Genomic DNA, 17,500 nt, shown 5'->3' with positions numbered 1-17,500 from the left:
CAGCGAAAAAAACAGGCCTTGTTCTCAAAACAAAGTACTTTCTTATCTCTCATCCAATGGAAAGAAATCCTTGCTTTTAGCGCAATAAGTTTTGAGAAGGGATGATTTTTAATGCACCATTCAACAAGATGTAATTACCAGCCAAAATTTAAAGATTTAAGACGATTTATCCACCTAAGTTGATTACACTGCATGAATCGAATGGGCTTTAAAAAATTCTTTTTCGTTAAAATTACCTGCTGTTCGATTTTTCAATTAACCTTCACCTGTAACGCGGGTTTGTTTTAATAGACACAAAAAACCGTTGGAATACAACGAATTTAGCATAAAATTTAATTTTTAAAATCTCAACCACAAAACCAAATGCTTACATTTTTTTCATAGTTTCCCAGTTAAAGTGAGAAGTGTAATTTTCCCTTCAAAGATAGAAATTATTAATAGCCACTCACTGTTACTTCCGGAGCTAGTCTCACTTCCACCGAAGTTATTGCTTGCAAAACTTTGCGAACGACGCCTGTCTGGGTTGTCGTCCTTCCAGCCTCTGAGTTTTTTTATTATTTGAACTTTTTCTCTCCTTTCACTGCTTGCAAATGATTCCTCGCTAGAATCGGAAGTCCACTCTTTTGCCGATGAATCCAGTTTTATAGGAAGGGAACTGGAGCATTTGGTCGGCTGACCGTGACCGCTGTGGGAATACCCGTTCTGGGTGTGCGGTTGTGTTTTCAAGGCCAATTTCATTCCCGTACAAAGACGTTCAAAGCTCAACAGACCGTTTTTCGGTGTTACTTTCCGTAAACTTTCAATGACTCCTTCGCCAAGTCCATTTGAACTTTGTTTGCTTTTCCAGCGCGATTCAATGTCGGCTAGCCTAACAAAACCGTTGCCACTTTCGTCAAGAATATCAAACAACGTCCTCAAATAGCGAAGAAATTCTCTCGGCAACTCCTGTGTGATGTCCACGGGCTTTGCAATAACAGTAGGTGAGCCTTCCTGTCCGTTCTTCTTAGTGAAAAGAAAAACATGTTTCCCTACTTGCCGAGTATCAATTGACGGCTCCGACATCTTTACCCTACGAAAATATTCACAATACTGATACACGCGCAATCGAGGCAAACGTTTTTCAGCGATGTCAACTGGAACAATGGCTCGAAACAATGGAACGCTTCAGATTGTGACTAATTTTAATAATTACTGAATGAAAAACAAACAATACTTGCGGTTAGAGGCGAGATAAAAGGAAGTTTTCTAATTTCGTAAAGTGTCACGAATTGTTATGATACGGGTACGAACTTCTAGGAGCTAAAAAAGATTGTTTGTTCTATTTTCGGACTGATATAGGCTAGTCTCGTGTGCAAAGAGGTGTTCTTGACCAAATTTTCCTTCAAGGCTTGATCTGTCAACGGGGTGAAGACTTTTCAGCTTTCTTAATTTTTCATACGTGAAGTTATGACACTCCTCCCATTCATGACTTATAGCGGGCCGAAAGGCTATGTAAATATCGAAAGAAACAATCAAAAGTTAATCATAGCTAGGGTGAAAAGGGCCATCGAACTAAACGACAGCAGCAAGCAGAGGCTTTAACCTGGACAATCAAACCCGTTGCAAACACAAAGATGATTAATTAAACACTGCAAAAAACAATTTGACCACCATTTATAACCTGCCGCCAGAAACAAAGATGTTACATGGAATACATGTCGCTAAAAACATTAACCACCGAAACACAGAAGCCGCAATGAAACTCGATTTTTTTAACACAAAATCTTTTTTCTCTAATGCGGCGTTGTTTAATGCCTTATTATGCATTTTAATTACGATCAATTGGTTCAGTATAGAAACACCATCCCTGAAATGTTTCAACACGCAATTAACACCACACTGCCCAGCATTCCAGTTGTCTGCTTTCTTTAACATGTTTAAGGACATTTTCAAAACCTCAAGTTTGTTTTCGCAAGAAACAATAATTTGTTTGGGCTTTTTGGGACAAATGTTGACATTCTTTTACCTCGTGGTCGGATATGCTAGTTGATTCAGCAGACCTTCATATTGGATGCGAAACATGAGCGCATTTCCTGCTCTCAAGAAATCCGGATATTGCTTTGGGCGGTATCATGAAACCAAATGAATATTCTGGTTTCTATCTTCCCTTTAATATGATACGTGACTTTCGGGTGGAGAAGAGGAATAAATGGAATAAAAATAGCAATTTTTTTGTTGGAATAATGGAATAATGCCATTTTGTGGGGCGGAATAACGGAATAACTACTTCGTTGGAAAGAAATAACCGATTTGTCGATGATAACGAAAATTTTCGAGCAGGATAAATGGAATGATGAACACCCGATAATTGCTCTATACCCCACGATGATTTTAAGTGCTAGTGAAAATACAGTAGTCTTTCCGAGAGACATGATCGTGAGGAAACTACCATTCTATATTAAATGCTTGCTTTAGCGACGGCTTTAGGTGCTTCGAAATGTAAATGTGAATTCTTTCAGTTGCAAATAATTTTGCGTGTGAAGTGCATAAACTGAAAGGTAGTTTACTTGTATCCCACTTAAACAGTCTAAAAGAAACATTTCACTGAGACTAAAAGAACATGACTGAGAACCCAGACCGAAAGATATGTACAAAGTGTTTAGATGAATACCGGACTAACCTAGAGAGTGATCAAAGCTCGCCGAATTTTAATCCTCAAATCCTACCGTACACGGTGGAAGGTGCTTTCTTTCCACAGGGCCTATTATACCGTTGTAAAACAAAATGGGTCGGCAAATTATTTCACTGGATAGTATTCTCAGGAGGAAGTTTATAAACTTTTTTAGGGCCCGCAACTCTTTTCTTTAGAGGACTCTTCAGGGAAGTTCATCATATCCTCTTCACTAAAGGGAATTTCATGTATTGTCAAAGTCTATATGTATCACATTATCTACAAAGCACATTGTCATCTAATTGTACAACTCTGAAATCTCCAGAACAAAAATATCAGTAGACATCAATCAAAACCCTTTACGAAGTAGATTTTTAACGTCCCTCGAATAATACCGGATCATTGAATGAAGGGGGTAGTTTCTAAAGAAACTGTGGTGCTGCGTCGGTGGGGAAGTAGTATACAAAAATTTGGTTTTATCAACGGAGTGGATAATGTAAATTGGCCACCGTACAGAGATTCTAAAAGCTGACGTTTCGAGCGTAAGCCCTTGGATTCGTGTTGGAATCGCTCTGACGAAGGGCTAACGCTCGAAACGTCAGCCTTTAGAATCTCTGTACGGTGGCCAATTTACATTATCAACTCCGTTGATAAAACCAATTTTTTTTAATACCGGATCATTGATTGGAAAAGCTATATTTAACATTTCGATATTAATCCGAATCTTTGGGTTGCCAATCACGAAAAAATATTGGTTTTTCGTGATACAAAGGAATCTGTTTTCATTCAGCGTGGAAATAGGAATGTCCCGCGCCTAGGGCCAGAAATTTGAGTCGCTTTGGAATCCGCCCGTAGCCCGCAAGGGCTACGGGTCAATAGCCCATGAGGCGAACGTATCCAGATCTACCACGGTTAGGAGAAGTTGAGACAGGGCCCTGATTACAGTCCACTCAAAAGCCTTCCACACAGTGCATCTTCTAAGAAAGAACTCTGTCTAGAGGCTGTACGTTCCTTTGCATAAGAAAGGTGCTAAAAACGATCGAAAGAACTATCGCCCTGTCTCACTAACATCGGTGGTGTGCAAAGTGTGTGAAACGATAGTAAGACAGCAGCTTGTTCAGTTTTGGGTTACAAACGAGGTCTTTATTCCGGAGCAATTTGGCTTCTTGAAAGGGATATCTTGTCTTTGTCATTTATTATCTTAGTTTCACGATTGGGCCCGCGAGAGAAACAAAAGCTTGACAACTGATGTTATCTTTTTAGACCTTTCAAAAGCATTTGACGCGGTGCCATACAAAGATGCGCGCATATGGTATCCAAGGTCCATTCTTGGCTTAGATGCTTTCTCAACAATCGATACCAGCGCGTCGTTCTGCGGGGACATCACTCATCTTAGACTTCCGTTTTGTCTGGTGTACCCTAAGGAACCGTGTTGGGACCTATTTTATTTCTCATTTATATTAATGACATTTCAAGAAATATTATGTCAAGCACAAAACTCTTTGCAGATCAGGGATACTAAGGAAGATGTAGAAGAGCTACAGAAAGATCTTGCTCGCCTGGAATCTTGGAGCAATGACTGGCAGCTGAAATTTAGCACTGATAAATGCAAAGCAATTCGTCTTTCTAAAAATAATGATTACTCAAGTCCTCAATATCATCTATGTGGTAACCAGTTGAAAGCTGTGTCTGAAGTTAAGGATCTCGGAATCTACATTACTTCGAACCTGTCATGGAGTACACAAGCCAACAAATGCGCAAATAAGGCAAACAGTGTGCTCGGATTCATAAGACGAACGGTGGGTCCTAAAAATCCTGAGTTGTTTTCGAAACCTTTAAGAGCCTAGCACGTCCGATACTAGAGTACTGCTCTCCAGTTTGGTGTCCGCACCTTAAAAAAGACTCAAACACCTTGGAGGAAGTACAACGTAGGGCATCTAAATGTGCCCTTGGAAATATTGGGCAAGACATGCCCTACGAAAAACGTCTAATGCTCCTTAAATGGCCAACACTTGATCAGGGATACTAAGGAAGACGTAGAAGAGCTACAGAAAGATCTTACTCGCCTGGAATCTTGGAGCAATGACCGGCAGCTCAAATTTAGCACTGATAAATGCAAAGCAATTCGTCTTTCTAAAAATAATGATTACTCAAGTCCTCAATATCATCTATGTGGTAACCAGTTGAAAGCTGTGTCTGAAGTTAAGGATCTCGGAATCTACATTACTTCGAACCTGTCATGGAGTCCACAAGCCAACAAATGCGCAAATAAGGCAAACAGTGTGCTTGGATTCATAAGACGAAAGGTGGGTCCTAAAAATCCTGAGTTGTTTTCGAAACCTTTAAGAGCCTAGTACGTCCGATACTAGAGTACTGCTCTCCAGTTTGGTGTCCGCACCTTAAAAAAGACTCAAACACCTTGGAGGAAGTACAACGTAGGGCATCTAAATGTGCCCTTGGAAATATTGGGCAAGACATGCCCTACGAAAAACGTCTAATGCTCCTTAAATGGCCAACACTTGAAATAAGAAGATTATTATTATCGAGTGTTATAAGACAATAAATAGACTTAATGGACTAGACCCCTCAGCATTTTTTACGTTTGCACACGATTTTCGGCCTTTAAGAGCTAATCACCTTTTTAAACTGAAGTTTGCATCCGCAACTTTTTAAACATTCTTTTTTTTATACGCATAATCGATAAGTGGTCTGCCAAAGGAAATTGCTGAGGCGGAAAATTTGTACACTTTTAAGAACAGACTGAGATGTCATCTAGCAAATCTTTCTAGTGAACACTCAGTTCATTTATCGTGCGATGTAATATATATTTTTATTATATGGCTTGTGTTTGTAGCCGATATAACGCGCGCTCTGATTGGCTAATTGTGACTGAATTGTAGGGCATTATTCTCCCGTAATGCCCACGGGCCGATTACGGGCTTGCAAAAACAAAGGTATTTTTAAAAAAGCCATATAATAAACTACTTACTAACCGAGCTAACTCGAGCCGTACTGGGGAATATCGGCCCTCGCGCTCGGTTAGTAAGAAGTTATTATAGTTTGTACTTTAAACAGTTGTAAATAATTAATGTTTAATAATGATATATTTATATAGCGCCTTCACTATAAATATTCGATGGCGCTGTTTACAACCGAAATTGGTTAAAGTTAAAAAATTAAATTATACCTAAAATTATATTACAATAAAATTATATTATCTGAAACCTAATGTAGATAATTAAAAATATATTAATTAGTCTAAGTAAAATCTAAAATGTCATTTTTTGTATAATTATATTTATATAAATGACTGACGCTCATTGATAGGCAAGTCTAAATAAAAATGTCTTGAGTTCTTTTTTAAACTTTTGTAAGTTAGATATTTGTCTGATATTGTCAGGTAAACTGTTCCACAGTACGGGTCCAGATTTGAAGAAAGCCCTGTCTCCCAAATGTTTTGCATTTAGTTTTTGGAACCAACAACTGTTCTTTGTTTCTGAGATGGTAACGTCCTTCCGGCTTCACTCGTATCAGATTTTCCAAATATGAGGGTGCTAGGCCATGAAGAACTTTGAAAACTAGCAGAGTGATCTTAAAGATAACTCGATATTTTATCGGTAGCCATGCAGTGAAGGTCTTTAAGCACTGGTGATATGTGATAGTACTTTGGTAAACGGCATATCAACCGAGCAGCTGCATTTAGAACCCTCTGTAGACGTTGTTGTTGGTATTGCGAGTTGTTGTTGTTGGTATTGCGAGACATCATGCATTATGAGGAGATAAACTGGATAGGGATAACCTCCTTTATCTCCTTTTCACTTTGCTATGGATTTGTGAATAAAACTTTTATCATCATCATCATCATCATCATCATCATCATCATCATCATTATTATAAAGCCATCGATAGACTCCGTTTTGAATTTAAGCGCGGTAAGCTGACCAGTGCTAGCATTGACAGATTCGGGCAAGCGTCTATTTTTTTACCATTTGTCCACTAGGCAAGTACCCCCTCTATCATTTAAAACGGTATAGAGAGTTTAAGTCACGAAGAGACGAAAAAATTTACAGTATTGCACGAGACGATGAAGCGTTGCACGAGGCAGGAAACAGCATTGTAAAGATCAACAATATGAGAAGGCTTTATAATTCACGCGTTCGGAGCGCCTCGTCGCCATTACGTGCTCTGTTTCCTATGTGGTAGGATACGATTCGATAACTTTTTGTACGGATGGAAACGTAATAACCAATAATTACAGTTTTCTAACCTACAGCCAGTGTAGCAGTGTAGCAGGAGTCAGCGCCCTTACCCATTTTCCGCACGGCTTCACCGCTCGTTGATATGGTTCTCGCACCAGCAATGGACCTATGGCGGACAAATAAGCTATTCTTCCGTTTTAATGCTAACAAGCCTATCTAGCCTCGCTACGACGAAAGAATTTTTGTTTCAAAATGAGGGCAGTAGGTCTAATTAACATAAATGCGAAATAATGCAAAGGTGGTCGCCCTTTATGAAAGGCCCCGAAACGTACCTAGTCTTTACAAAAAAATATACAACAGATCCAATAACCAAGTTACAAACGACAAAATACTATCATAAAACATAAAACCATCTAGATCGATGCAAGTACAGGCAATGAAATAGCGTAAAGCGAAGCACGTGAGATCTTCTAGATGCTCAAGAGTGGTCAAATGTAAACGCAACCGATTACGTAATTTAAGCTTTGCTGCACTGCAGGCCCAATTGTCGCTTCCCAGAGTAGCCGCGGCTGCGTGGGTAGCCTTATAAATCGCGACAGGAGTGGTGGGATTCCATGGTTGCAAAGGCCACAAATCTCGAGGAAAGTTGCCATGGATGCATGCCGTTACGTTGCTACGAAGTCGCGGGTTAAGTAAAAAGATAGCAGGGTGTGGTAGCCGAGTAAAAATAAGAATGAAAAAGGTAACGAGGGGAGGTGGGTACAGGTTTCCCAATTGTTTAATCTCCTCCTCTAACATGGCAAGGTTTGGACGTGTTTTATAACAGTGAATTGTTGGCATATTTACTTAGATAAGATAAGATGTCCCCCCCTTCTTTTCTTGCAGGTGAAAAGATAGCCATGAAGACTGAGCAAGCCGAGTGAAACACCTTGTTAGTGTGGGTGATAATTGTTTAGCTCGGAAAGGAATGTCTTTCACACTAACGAATTTGCACACGTGCAAAACGAGGGTCAAAACTTAAGAACAATAGTATCAGTAGTGATCGCTCTAAAATGTATTCCAGAGCGTCGTACCCTCAAGTTTAAGTCCGAGATTTCGGACCATGGGCTGCTTATACCAATCACTCCCAGAAACTACAATCTTTCGCGGGTACTTTATTTGCACGAAACGGGGTACATACTGCAGGTGTAGGAGAACAGATGGGGTAAAAACAAAGAAACAAAACGAACTCCAAATTAATAGATACAGAGCTTTCCGATACCTGTAGAAAGACCCTGAAACAAGTATTTTCATGCACACAAACATGTATGTATGTGCATAGGTTCGAGAAAATGAAGTCACCAGGATTAAAATACTGATAAGCTATATCGAGAAGACAAGAAGACATCAACAGCGATCATAAAAAAGATGAAAGAATCTATTCAGCTGAGATGATGTTCGAGTTTACAAGCTAATACTTACTGCGCACTCATTTTAATTAAGTAATGGTCCGGCTAAGAAGCAGGCAGCCCAGCGGCAAAAGTACTTAGAAGCTGCTGCTCCAATCGAGGCATCTGATTGGCTAATATCGGAAAATGTCGAAAAAAGATGAGGAAAAAATGAAAAAAAAGCCTTTTTTGGATTTCTTCTTCCCCATGCCCTTGATCTCTGTCTCTCGGCCAAATTTGGGCATTGTTCTATGCGCCATTCGCCAATCGGCAAATGGCGCATAGAATCTTGACGATATTTACAAACATAGTTTTTGAAGGCATAATGATTTGTTCTACGAGACAGAATCTAATTTTTTAGACGGCAAGTCGATTACATTTTTCATTGAAATTCAAATTTCGCGCTTTTAGCTGCTTACACCAATGGGAACAGCCGAACTTAATTTGATTAAAAATGTTGGCACATTTTAACTAACCGACGCTATTGCCGCGGGCTATTGTTTTTCTGCCTGCTTCTTAGCCGGACCATTACTTAAACAAATGCAAGCAATTAGGTCAACAAACAAAAGAAGAAAACTAAAAGACAATATAACTTTAAACAGAAGTCGAATATAACGTCTGTGTATATTCACCAGTTCTAGCCTGCATAGCTGGCCCACGTTGATGCGGGTTTGGGTGCCCGGCTTTTAAATCCGTTTGTGTTGGCCTGTAGCTCCACTCGCGCGTGCACTCGAATGAGCGAGTGACGCATGCGTAAATGCTGATCTTGTAACGCCCTCATTTTTACTGATTTTGCAGCTTTACTCGTTTATATCTCTGCTTCCGGACGGTGAATTTTTTTTCATTTTTGCATGTTAGATTAGATTAATTTAATACGTTTGTCTTTCAAATTTAAAAAAATTCTGTAGGTGAAAAAAAAAAAAAAAAAAAAATTGAGACATTTCATAAAAACTGATTTTTCTCAAAAACTGACCTACAAATTTTGTTGAATTTTAAATATTTTAGCGATTATTTCTAACATTATTTCACCGTCCCGTTTTTTCAAAAAAGACAATATATCTTAATTTTAAGGCTCAAAGAAATGTCTTACATCGTTGGCATGGTAACGTTATTTTGGAGGAAAATGTGATGTGAGAAATCTATGATGGGTACTTAATACCCTGGCCAAATTTTGTCGTGATATGATTACATTAACTGTATCTAAGGACAGAATATGTTAATTTGTTTGAAAAAAGGAGAAACTATTTCGAGCCTCCTTAACACAGGGACAACGTGGATTTTTTCTTAATTTCGGGCAGTGGGGTGGGGGCACTTTTACGGTAAGAGGGTCGTGAAGTTTCCTGGGCAAGTTGGGATTAAAGTTTTTCCTACGCCTACAATTCTCGTCGCTTCTGCAGGTATCCAGTCACGTGACCAGCAAACGAAGAGGGGGTGGTGCTTTAGCTTCTAACGAACGTGTGGTGCTGCGTCGTTTATAGGACAGTTAAACACATATATATGTGGTTTCATTAATAGATGAAGGTAAAATTTCCACGGTGAAAAGATTAAATGGCTGACGGTTCGAGCGTTCGTCAGAACGAAGATTAAGCCAAATTTTCACATGACAAGCAGCCATATTGCTGGTCTTCATCTCATCTCACACAGGCCAAGTTTGTGTTACTTAAAAGAAGAGTTCAAGTCTTTTCGGAATTCCATTTTCCTTTCATGCCTTGACTACGCAGCCACTTTCTATGCTTTGGAATACACACATGGCCGTAGTATCATGGGGTTGAAAATAATGAATTCCAGGTGAAAAGGAAAGCTCATTTCATAAGAGGATCTTTTCTTTCAGCTCTTCCAACCTGGCCGGCCAAACACTCTCGAAACAGCTGCACTCATACTTGACTAAGTGCAAATTCACGTGTTTTGCTTCTGCCTTTTCCAAAACCGTTTCACATCGTCATGACCTGAGCGGCTGACCACAATAACTCTCTTGGATGAATTGGCCCACATCAAGACACCAAGGTCCTGTGGAAATGAGAATTAATCAAGAAAGGCCTTGGACAACGGAGAGAAAAAAACATGGTTATTTCTTCGACGCAAATGCAAGCAACGTTCAAGTGTAAAATTTACCTGCAACGCAAGGTAACTAGGATGCACTACATTGGATTCACACGTAAATGATTCAAAATTTTGTTTCCACGCAAATTGGCCCTTATGGCCTCGCTTTCAAACGTAAAATTCAAAAGAATATTTAAGGCCAATTTGCATGGAAACAAAAGAATACTAAAATGGCGGCCATTTTGGAATAAGGTGTATAGTGAACGTTGTTTCCACTTACGTCGATTCGCACTACGATTTGCGTTGAACTGAGCAGCACACACTCATAAAAATAAGTCCATGTATTTGCATTCGCACGTCGTGACGTCAAAGGAGAGACACCTACACGCGTCGCATGACCAGTTCACGGAAAATACTGGGAAGATTTTCATATCACGCATCAAAAATAAATGGATCAAAAGACGATTTCAGAGAATGACATCATCGTAAGAAACGAGTTGTCAAGCGAAGCCAGTGGCTGTTGCTAAAAAAAAATCTCAACCTAGTTTCAGGTTTCTTCCTCTTCTCAAAGTAGAGAAATCAGATTAAACGAAGACGAAGGACGTTACCTCAGCGTAGTTCCTAAGGGTTTCAAAATCCGCTTGTGAGAGAAACTGATTGTACAAGACACCTGGAAAACAAGGGAAGGCCAACATTAGCAGTCGTACAGCAATGAATTGTAAAACGCGTTGCTTGACTAACGAGCTTCATCTGCATGGAAGTAACACCAAGGATAGTTAAGGAATAGAAATAAACGGATTATTTAGATGAGTTGTTCTTTTGGGACTACTTCCTTCATTCTGGCAGGATTGTTGGCGCAGGAGGCAACTAACGAGCAGTGAAGTCGCGCGGAGAATGGAAATAGGCGCTAGGATTTGACTGCGCCCCTCGCGATTGTCCGCGCGGCTTCGCCACTCGCTATTTGCCTGCAGTGCAGCTGCGCGGGCTACATTTTGTTTTTTCTGCTCTCGATTTCGAATTCAGAATGAACTGAGAAAACTAAATACAATTTCATATAAACTCTTGCTCTTTGGCTTATCATTAACGGCCGTTCATGTCTTATTCATTTTTTTGCTGAACGCTTTTATGGGGTCATTGTTTTTAGTGCGAGAACAGCAAGCGGCTGAAAGTCTGTGCTGTAGTTTTCTTAGTTTTAAAAACAATCAAAGGAAAAAAAAAAAGAAAAAAACGACAAGAAACTGTATTATACAGAATCAGGATGGTCGTACTTCTTTTTACCATCGTTTTGAGAACCAAAACTAAACAATACATTTGAATGCATGACAGCTATATCTTACCTTCTGTGAACTTCATTCTACTCCTTTCCAATTCCCACAATCGGATCTGATCACTTATCGTGGGCGGAATGATGGGGGTCTAGGAAGATAACAAGTTGCATTCTTTTCTTTAACAACTACCAAGCCGTCAGAGGCTCAAAGGTTTTTCTTCCGAGGTGATATCGGCTTAACTGCCATTTTTTGCCTTGAGACTTTGTCTCAATACGCCATTATACTTAGTCAGAGATAATGAAATACCGCGAATTTCAAAGGCAATCGGCTAAAATTCTTTCGAACAAAGTGTAGGCTACCCTAGGCTCTAGTTTTTAAGTTTCAACTGTTAAGTCTTTTGTTTTTGGCTTGGGTACGTATAGAGCTAATCAAGCGTATCGAGCCGATAAAAATATGACTCAAAAATAGATAATGCCGAAAACTGATGGGCCACATTCCATCGGAGATCGAGAGTTCTTGGTTACAGACTTCTGACAGTCATTTCATTCACGGCCGCGCTTGTCAGAGGCATGGGTATCTTTTGGTGGCGTCACAAACTGCTCTGCAATGCAAACGGTCGCAACCCGTTCGACTCCTATATTCTAAAATTTCATTCTCCTCTCTACTTCCAGAGTTCTCCGAAAGAGAGAAGAAATCCTGGCACTTATCTGGACAATTTGAGTAATTGTCTCTTAAAGACACCTGAACAATTTTCAGGTTTCTAAAAGAGCCAATGCTTAAATTGTCCAGATAAGGAAGAATGGATCTATTTTCTCTTTCGGCTATAACCCGCAATTCAACTATACATTTATTTAATTCACAGAGTTCTTCCTTGGCTGGTCATGAGACATTCATTTCTGTACTTGTCTACCAGGCAGTGTACTGAAATTGAGAGGTGAATTTACATATTACTGATCCAAAGGTTTAAAACTGCATTGCCTCGGGTCCCCTTGTTGGGCCGCGGGAGAAATGAATTACAGTTTCTTGCACTCTACATGACAGTTACGGTCAACTAAACGCAAACTCTCTAAGAGAAATGGAAAATCATAAGATGTATTTCGTGTTGAGATTCAACTGTCAAAAAAGAAAAGATTCCAAATTTGATGTACTTTAACTAGAATTCTGTTACCTTCTTTAACATCTCTGGATGGGCTCGGGTCCGCAAGAAATGAAGAATCTGAAATAGATTAAATGTTCCCTCAAATCATGATCAGAATCATCATGATCATGATCATCATGTGGGAGGCGCGGTGGCCTCATGATTAGTGTGCTCGACTCTGGAGCGAATGGTCAGGGTTCGGGTCTTGGCCGGGGACATGGTGTTGTGTTCTTGGGCAAGACACTTAACTCCCACGGTGCCTCTCTCCACCCAGGTGTATAAATGGGTACCGGCGAAATGCTGGGGGTATCTCTGCGATTGACTAGCATCCCATCCTGGGGGGAGTAGAAATACCCCTAGTCGCTTCATGCCATGGAAACCGGGATAAGCTCCGGCCTGATGGGCCACTTGGCTCGTATGCAGACTTTACCTACCTACCTTACCTATCAAATCATGATCTAGGGGAAAAAGCTACGTCCCAAACCATCGCTGCAAAGTTTTGTGCCTTCAGTCTCGAATTGACGATGCAAAAACACTGATCTCCTCTCGCTCTGTGGTGGAGCATCCATGACAAGAAATCGGAAGGTCGTAGGTTCGACTCCAGCAAAGGAGCACTCGGATTTTTTCCGGCTATCCCGGAGTCCTAGCTCCTATGAGTATCCGATAGCTCAGTGGTAGAGCATCCGAACTAGAAATCGGAAGGTCGTCGGTTCGACTCCAGCAAAGGAGCACTCGGATTTTTTCCGGCTATCCCGGAGTCCTAGCTCCTATGAGTATCCGATAGCTCAGTGGTAAAGCATCCGAACTAGAAATCGGAAGGTCGCCGGTTCGAATCCTGCTGGGAACAACAACTTCGATTTCTCCGCGTGTCCTCAACTGTTCATTTTTCTGAGTTAAAATTCACGATCTCCTCTACCACAATACTCGACGAAGCAAGTTTTCATTTTCGTAAAGAACCATAATCGGACGTTGCCCTCTGTAAGCGATTTTTGAGTGTAATTCCACCTACACAATGTATCCGGCTCGCACAATCCCATAATACACCTCTTTTACCCCCCGAACATTCTGCATAATTATTGCTTGTAATAGACCATTTTCGAATTCTCACAGCTGGACTGGATCTAGCATGAAATGGAGGCGAATGCGGGCAAATTAATTTGCATTTGAAAAGATTTGCCCGCATTAGCCTCCATTTCATGCTAGATCCAGTCCAGTCGTGAGAAGTCTCAAGAGAAATCGAAAACAATGCCTAATCAATTGTTTTGGTTTTTTTTTGGGGGGGGGGGAGGGGGTAAAAGAGGTGTATTATGGGATTTGTGCAAGCAGTGAATAAGTGAAAAGGTTGCACTGAATCTTTGATGGTAAAAGTTTTATTTTGGCTTTTACTCCAACCAACCTGCTCGGCAGATATACCACTTGCTAAGGCCTGAAGAAAATAAATTAAGAGGAAAGGTTTTATGGAACATTTGGTTATTTTTATCAGCTCAGTACTAGCTTAAAAGGACCTGAAGCATAGCAAGGCCAGGCCACCCCACCCCGAACTCTCTCTGCGAACCGCATGAGTTCTTTAATGTCCCAGGGAGTTTATGAACAAGTGTTCTGAGACGCCACCGGGGGTTTATCGAGAAAAGTCCAGCCTTTTGCAGTTGTTGAAGCAAAGATAACACTTTTCTTTTTTTTTGAGCCTTTTAGACCCTAAATGTGGTTCTGGTGATAATTTAAACCCGTAGTCTGCGAAATATTCGCATAGGGACTAGGAGATTTCCCGCGCGTCTTCTTTTCAGAGCTCGTCGTTTGCAAGTGAACTCTTGCTCCACATGCCCTATGAAAAGCACACTGCTTCTACTTAGTAGACGGACACCTAACATATCAATGGGACAGCAACAACACAGAGTTATGAAACATTGTCTCTCGTATCGTCTGGAAATAATTGAATACATTACCTGTTGAACGCTATCTCTTGTAAGCACAGCTACGCACATATTGGGAAATCTACAACAGAAATGAGAAATGAGGTCCGTCATTAATAGCGCTCTGGTAAAATAACCAAAACGGTTGCAAGTCAGTTCGATCGACAAAAGTCGATTCGATCGAAGACAAGAGTCAGTTCAATCGAAGGTCGTTTCGATCGACAAAAGTCGATTCGATCGAAGACAAGAGTCAGTTCAATCGAAGACTGTAACTATTGCTTAAGTGTATTGAACTTACTATTTATCAAATCTGTTTGAAAATATTTGGTATATCGCTAAACGCCAAGGCGCATTTGCTTTCGTATTTTGGCGTGCGGAACTGTCTTGTGCGGAAAAGATGTGCAACGATGAGAAGCTATGATAATATGTTCCACGGATTCTGTTCCAAGTGTTTTCAACAGAGTTTAATCTCTTTTCGCTCGGTTCTCATTGAAAGTGACAATACTTGTTCGTTTCATCATGGTAATAAATTCTTAAACCCCGCGTTTCAGTGTACGCACGTTATAGCGAATAGCTCATTGAGCATTGCCGACCAGGAACTCCGAGAAAGAAACGCCGACAACAAAGGAAATCAATTGAACACCGCGTTTCCGCGTCGCGCATATTACTTCGCGCAATCATTACACAACACAAGAACTTTTATTATTTTATTAGAGCATGCGCGGGGTGTCTGTTGGAACAGACGTGTTTTTTGAGTAGGACATTTTCCCCTCCCTCCATCGCGTTTGTTGGGATGTTCAAGAGTCGAATTAAATGACGAAAACTAGAAAGAATAAAAGGGGAGACCGTGGGTCCTTGGAAGAATCGCCGAAGGAAGTGAATAAACTGAACACTCAGTCTTCTCCATCTCAGAAAGTCGAAGGAAATATGGCAGAAGGTGAAACCGCAACTTGTGATGCGTCTTTTCAAGAAGAACCAACGCTATCGCAATTGCGAGATATTTTAGTTAATCTGGAAAGCTCTGTGGCGGCAATATTGCAAGACAATGCTAATCTTAGAGAAGAGCTCTCGCAATTTAGAGCGACTTTTCAGTCACATGGCCGCGACATTGAGCAACTTAAGACGAAGCTTGCGAAGGTCATAAGTGAAAATCAAACACTTAGGACTGAACTTGATCAAACGAGGAAAAAGTTAAAGGAGGAACAAGATGATACATCGAGAATGTAGGTGGAGCTGGATGAACTAGAGCAGTACAGTAGAAAGTCCTCGCTGGAAATTTACGGAATACCGGAATCGGCGTACGTGTCAACAGATGAAGCTGTGCTGAAATTGGCGAGAGCTCTGGACGTAGAAATATCTTCAACTGACATCGACATCTCACACAAAATCAAGCGGAAAGGTAAAACTTGTATCATTGCTAAATTCATCAGCCATAAAACTAAAACGAACGTGTACAAGAAGAGAACTAAACTGAAGAACATAGGTTTGAAAGATATATTTCCTAGTTTTTCGAATACCACTTCGGCCGCTGAGTCATCACGTATTTTTATTAATGAAAGCTTGACAGCTTGTAGACGAGGTCTCGTTGCCAGAGCAGCCAAAATGCGACAGGATAAGCGCTATTCATAGCTTCTGGACTATCGACGGTAAGGTTTTCGTTAAAACGTCCCCAGAAGGGTCTCCTGGTGACCAGGATTGTTGATGAAAACGGCTTCAATAATTTATAACTGCCACCAGAAAATTTAGGTATCTCGATTATTATTATTATTATGCTTTGAAATGTCTTCTGCTTAAATCCTTTTTTTTCTTTTGTCTTTGGGAGGGAGGGGGATGAAAGAGAGCTCGTTTAGAGCTTTTCGGCTCGAGAGAGTGTATAACGCTATAAATTGAGGTTTTTTAGAAATCTATCTGTTGGCGTTCTGTATATTATTATTACTATTAATTTTTTTTTTGCTTTAACGTTGTCGTGTTTTTGTTTATCTTTTTTTACTGACTTCTTTGCATGCAAGAGAAACTAAGGTGTGGTATTATTTCTTTAAATGTACGGGGATTGAGGGATCAAATCAAGAGGCGAAGTATTTTTTCGTATTTAAGCGATCAAAAGGCAATTTTCTCAGTGTTTTTTACAAGAAACTTATTCAAATTCAAATGACGAAGTGCTATGGAAAGCTGAATGGGGAGGTGATATCGTGTTTTCTCACGGCTCTTGTCATAGCAGAGGTGTCTGTATTTTAATTGACCCAAAAGTCAAAGGAAAAATAGAGTTGCTATTTCAGGACAACTCTGGAAGAATAGTCTTGATTACCTCACAAATAAACGGTCTAAAGGTATCTCTTTGTAATATATATGCTCCAAACAATTCGGAAGATCAGCTTCGGTTCCTGCAGGAATTAAACTATTGTTTAATAAACAAAGCGGATATCACAACACTAATAGTTGGAGGCGACTGGAATTGTGCGCTCACGAAAAAGGACAAAAGTGGTGGAGCCCCGTGGAAACCAACCACATACTGTAACTCCCTGTTAATTACGATGGTCATTTTCGACCTTATGGATATTCAAAGAATTCGTCATCCAAATGCGAAGAAATTCTCCTACGTGTCAAAAGCACTGAAGATGAGATCACGAATAGATTTTTTTCTAACTTCCAAAAATTTGAAAAACTTTGTAAGAAAGGTCGACATACAACCCTCTATCGCACCGGATCACAATTTAATATATCTGTTGTTGACATGGACAAAAGGAAATCCCAGAGGACCAGGGTTGTGGAAATTCAATAACTCTTTATTAACTGAAGAGTATAGCGCTAAGATTCGTGAATTGTACCCAATGTTCCTCGAAAAACTCCCTTATGTTGAAGATAAGCGAC

At 40.3% G+C, this 17,500-nt stretch overlaps 2 protein-coding genes and 1 long non-coding RNA gene across 7 annotated transcripts in view; 1 reads left to right on the top strand and 2 right to left on the bottom strand.

The window, feature by feature from the left end:
• LOC138022142 (suppressor APC domain-containing protein 2-like) overlaps positions 1–5,564 on the bottom strand; it is a 13,139-nt gene extending 7,575 nt beyond the window's left edge. Inside the window, exons 1-3 of one of the 4 annotated variants that reach the window (XM_068869178.1) lie at positions 4,378–4,496; positions 4,210–4,276; positions 450–1,069 (exon numbers count right to left, since the gene is read on the bottom strand). In XM_068869178.1, the coding sequence (XP_068725279.1) occupies positions 450–1,069; positions 4,210–4,276; positions 4,378–4,384 (694 nt within the window). In that variant the 5' untranslated portion in view covers positions 4,385–4,496. Of the gene's footprint in view, positions 1–449; positions 1,488–2,005; positions 2,012–2,659; positions 2,883–4,209; positions 4,277–4,377; positions 4,497–4,884 lie in introns of those variants that run through there. The other 3 variants (XM_068869186.1, XM_068869192.1, XM_068869199.1) reach the window with 3 other exon arrangements.
• LOC138022172 (uncharacterized) lies at positions 4,828–9,536 on the top strand. Its single transcript, XR_011126532.1, has 2 exons — positions 4,828–4,956; positions 7,735–9,536. It is a non-coding gene; the product is annotated as an uncharacterized lncRNA (long non-coding RNA).
• Positions 9,537–9,747: 211 nt separating this feature from the next.
• The window catches only part of LOC138022105 (general transcription factor IIH subunit 4-like), a 26,048-nt gene continuing 18,295 nt past the window's right edge, over positions 9,748–17,500 (bottom strand). For both annotated transcript variants that reach the window (XM_068869133.1, XM_068869141.1), the window contains 6 exons: positions 14,666–14,714; positions 14,119–14,148; positions 12,753–12,800; positions 11,654–11,732; positions 10,925–10,986; positions 9,748–10,283 (listed from right to left, as the gene is read on the bottom strand). In XM_068869133.1, coding sequence (XP_068725234.1) covers positions 10,173–10,283; positions 10,925–10,986; positions 11,654–11,732; positions 12,753–12,800; positions 14,119–14,148; positions 14,666–14,714 — 379 coding nt within the window. In that variant the 3' untranslated portion in view covers positions 9,748–10,172. The remainder of the gene's footprint in view (positions 10,284–10,924; positions 10,987–11,653; positions 11,733–12,752; positions 12,801–14,118; positions 14,149–14,665; positions 14,715–17,500) is intronic.

Source organism: Montipora capricornis, chromosome 2 (genome assembly GCF_036669925.1).
Source record: "Montipora capricornis isolate CH-2021 chromosome 2, ASM3666992v2, whole genome shotgun sequence".
Classification (NCBI taxonomy): domain Eukaryota; kingdom Metazoa; phylum Cnidaria; class Anthozoa; order Scleractinia; family Acroporidae; genus Montipora; species Montipora capricornis.
This window is presented reverse-complemented; position numbering and strand designations above follow the sequence as displayed.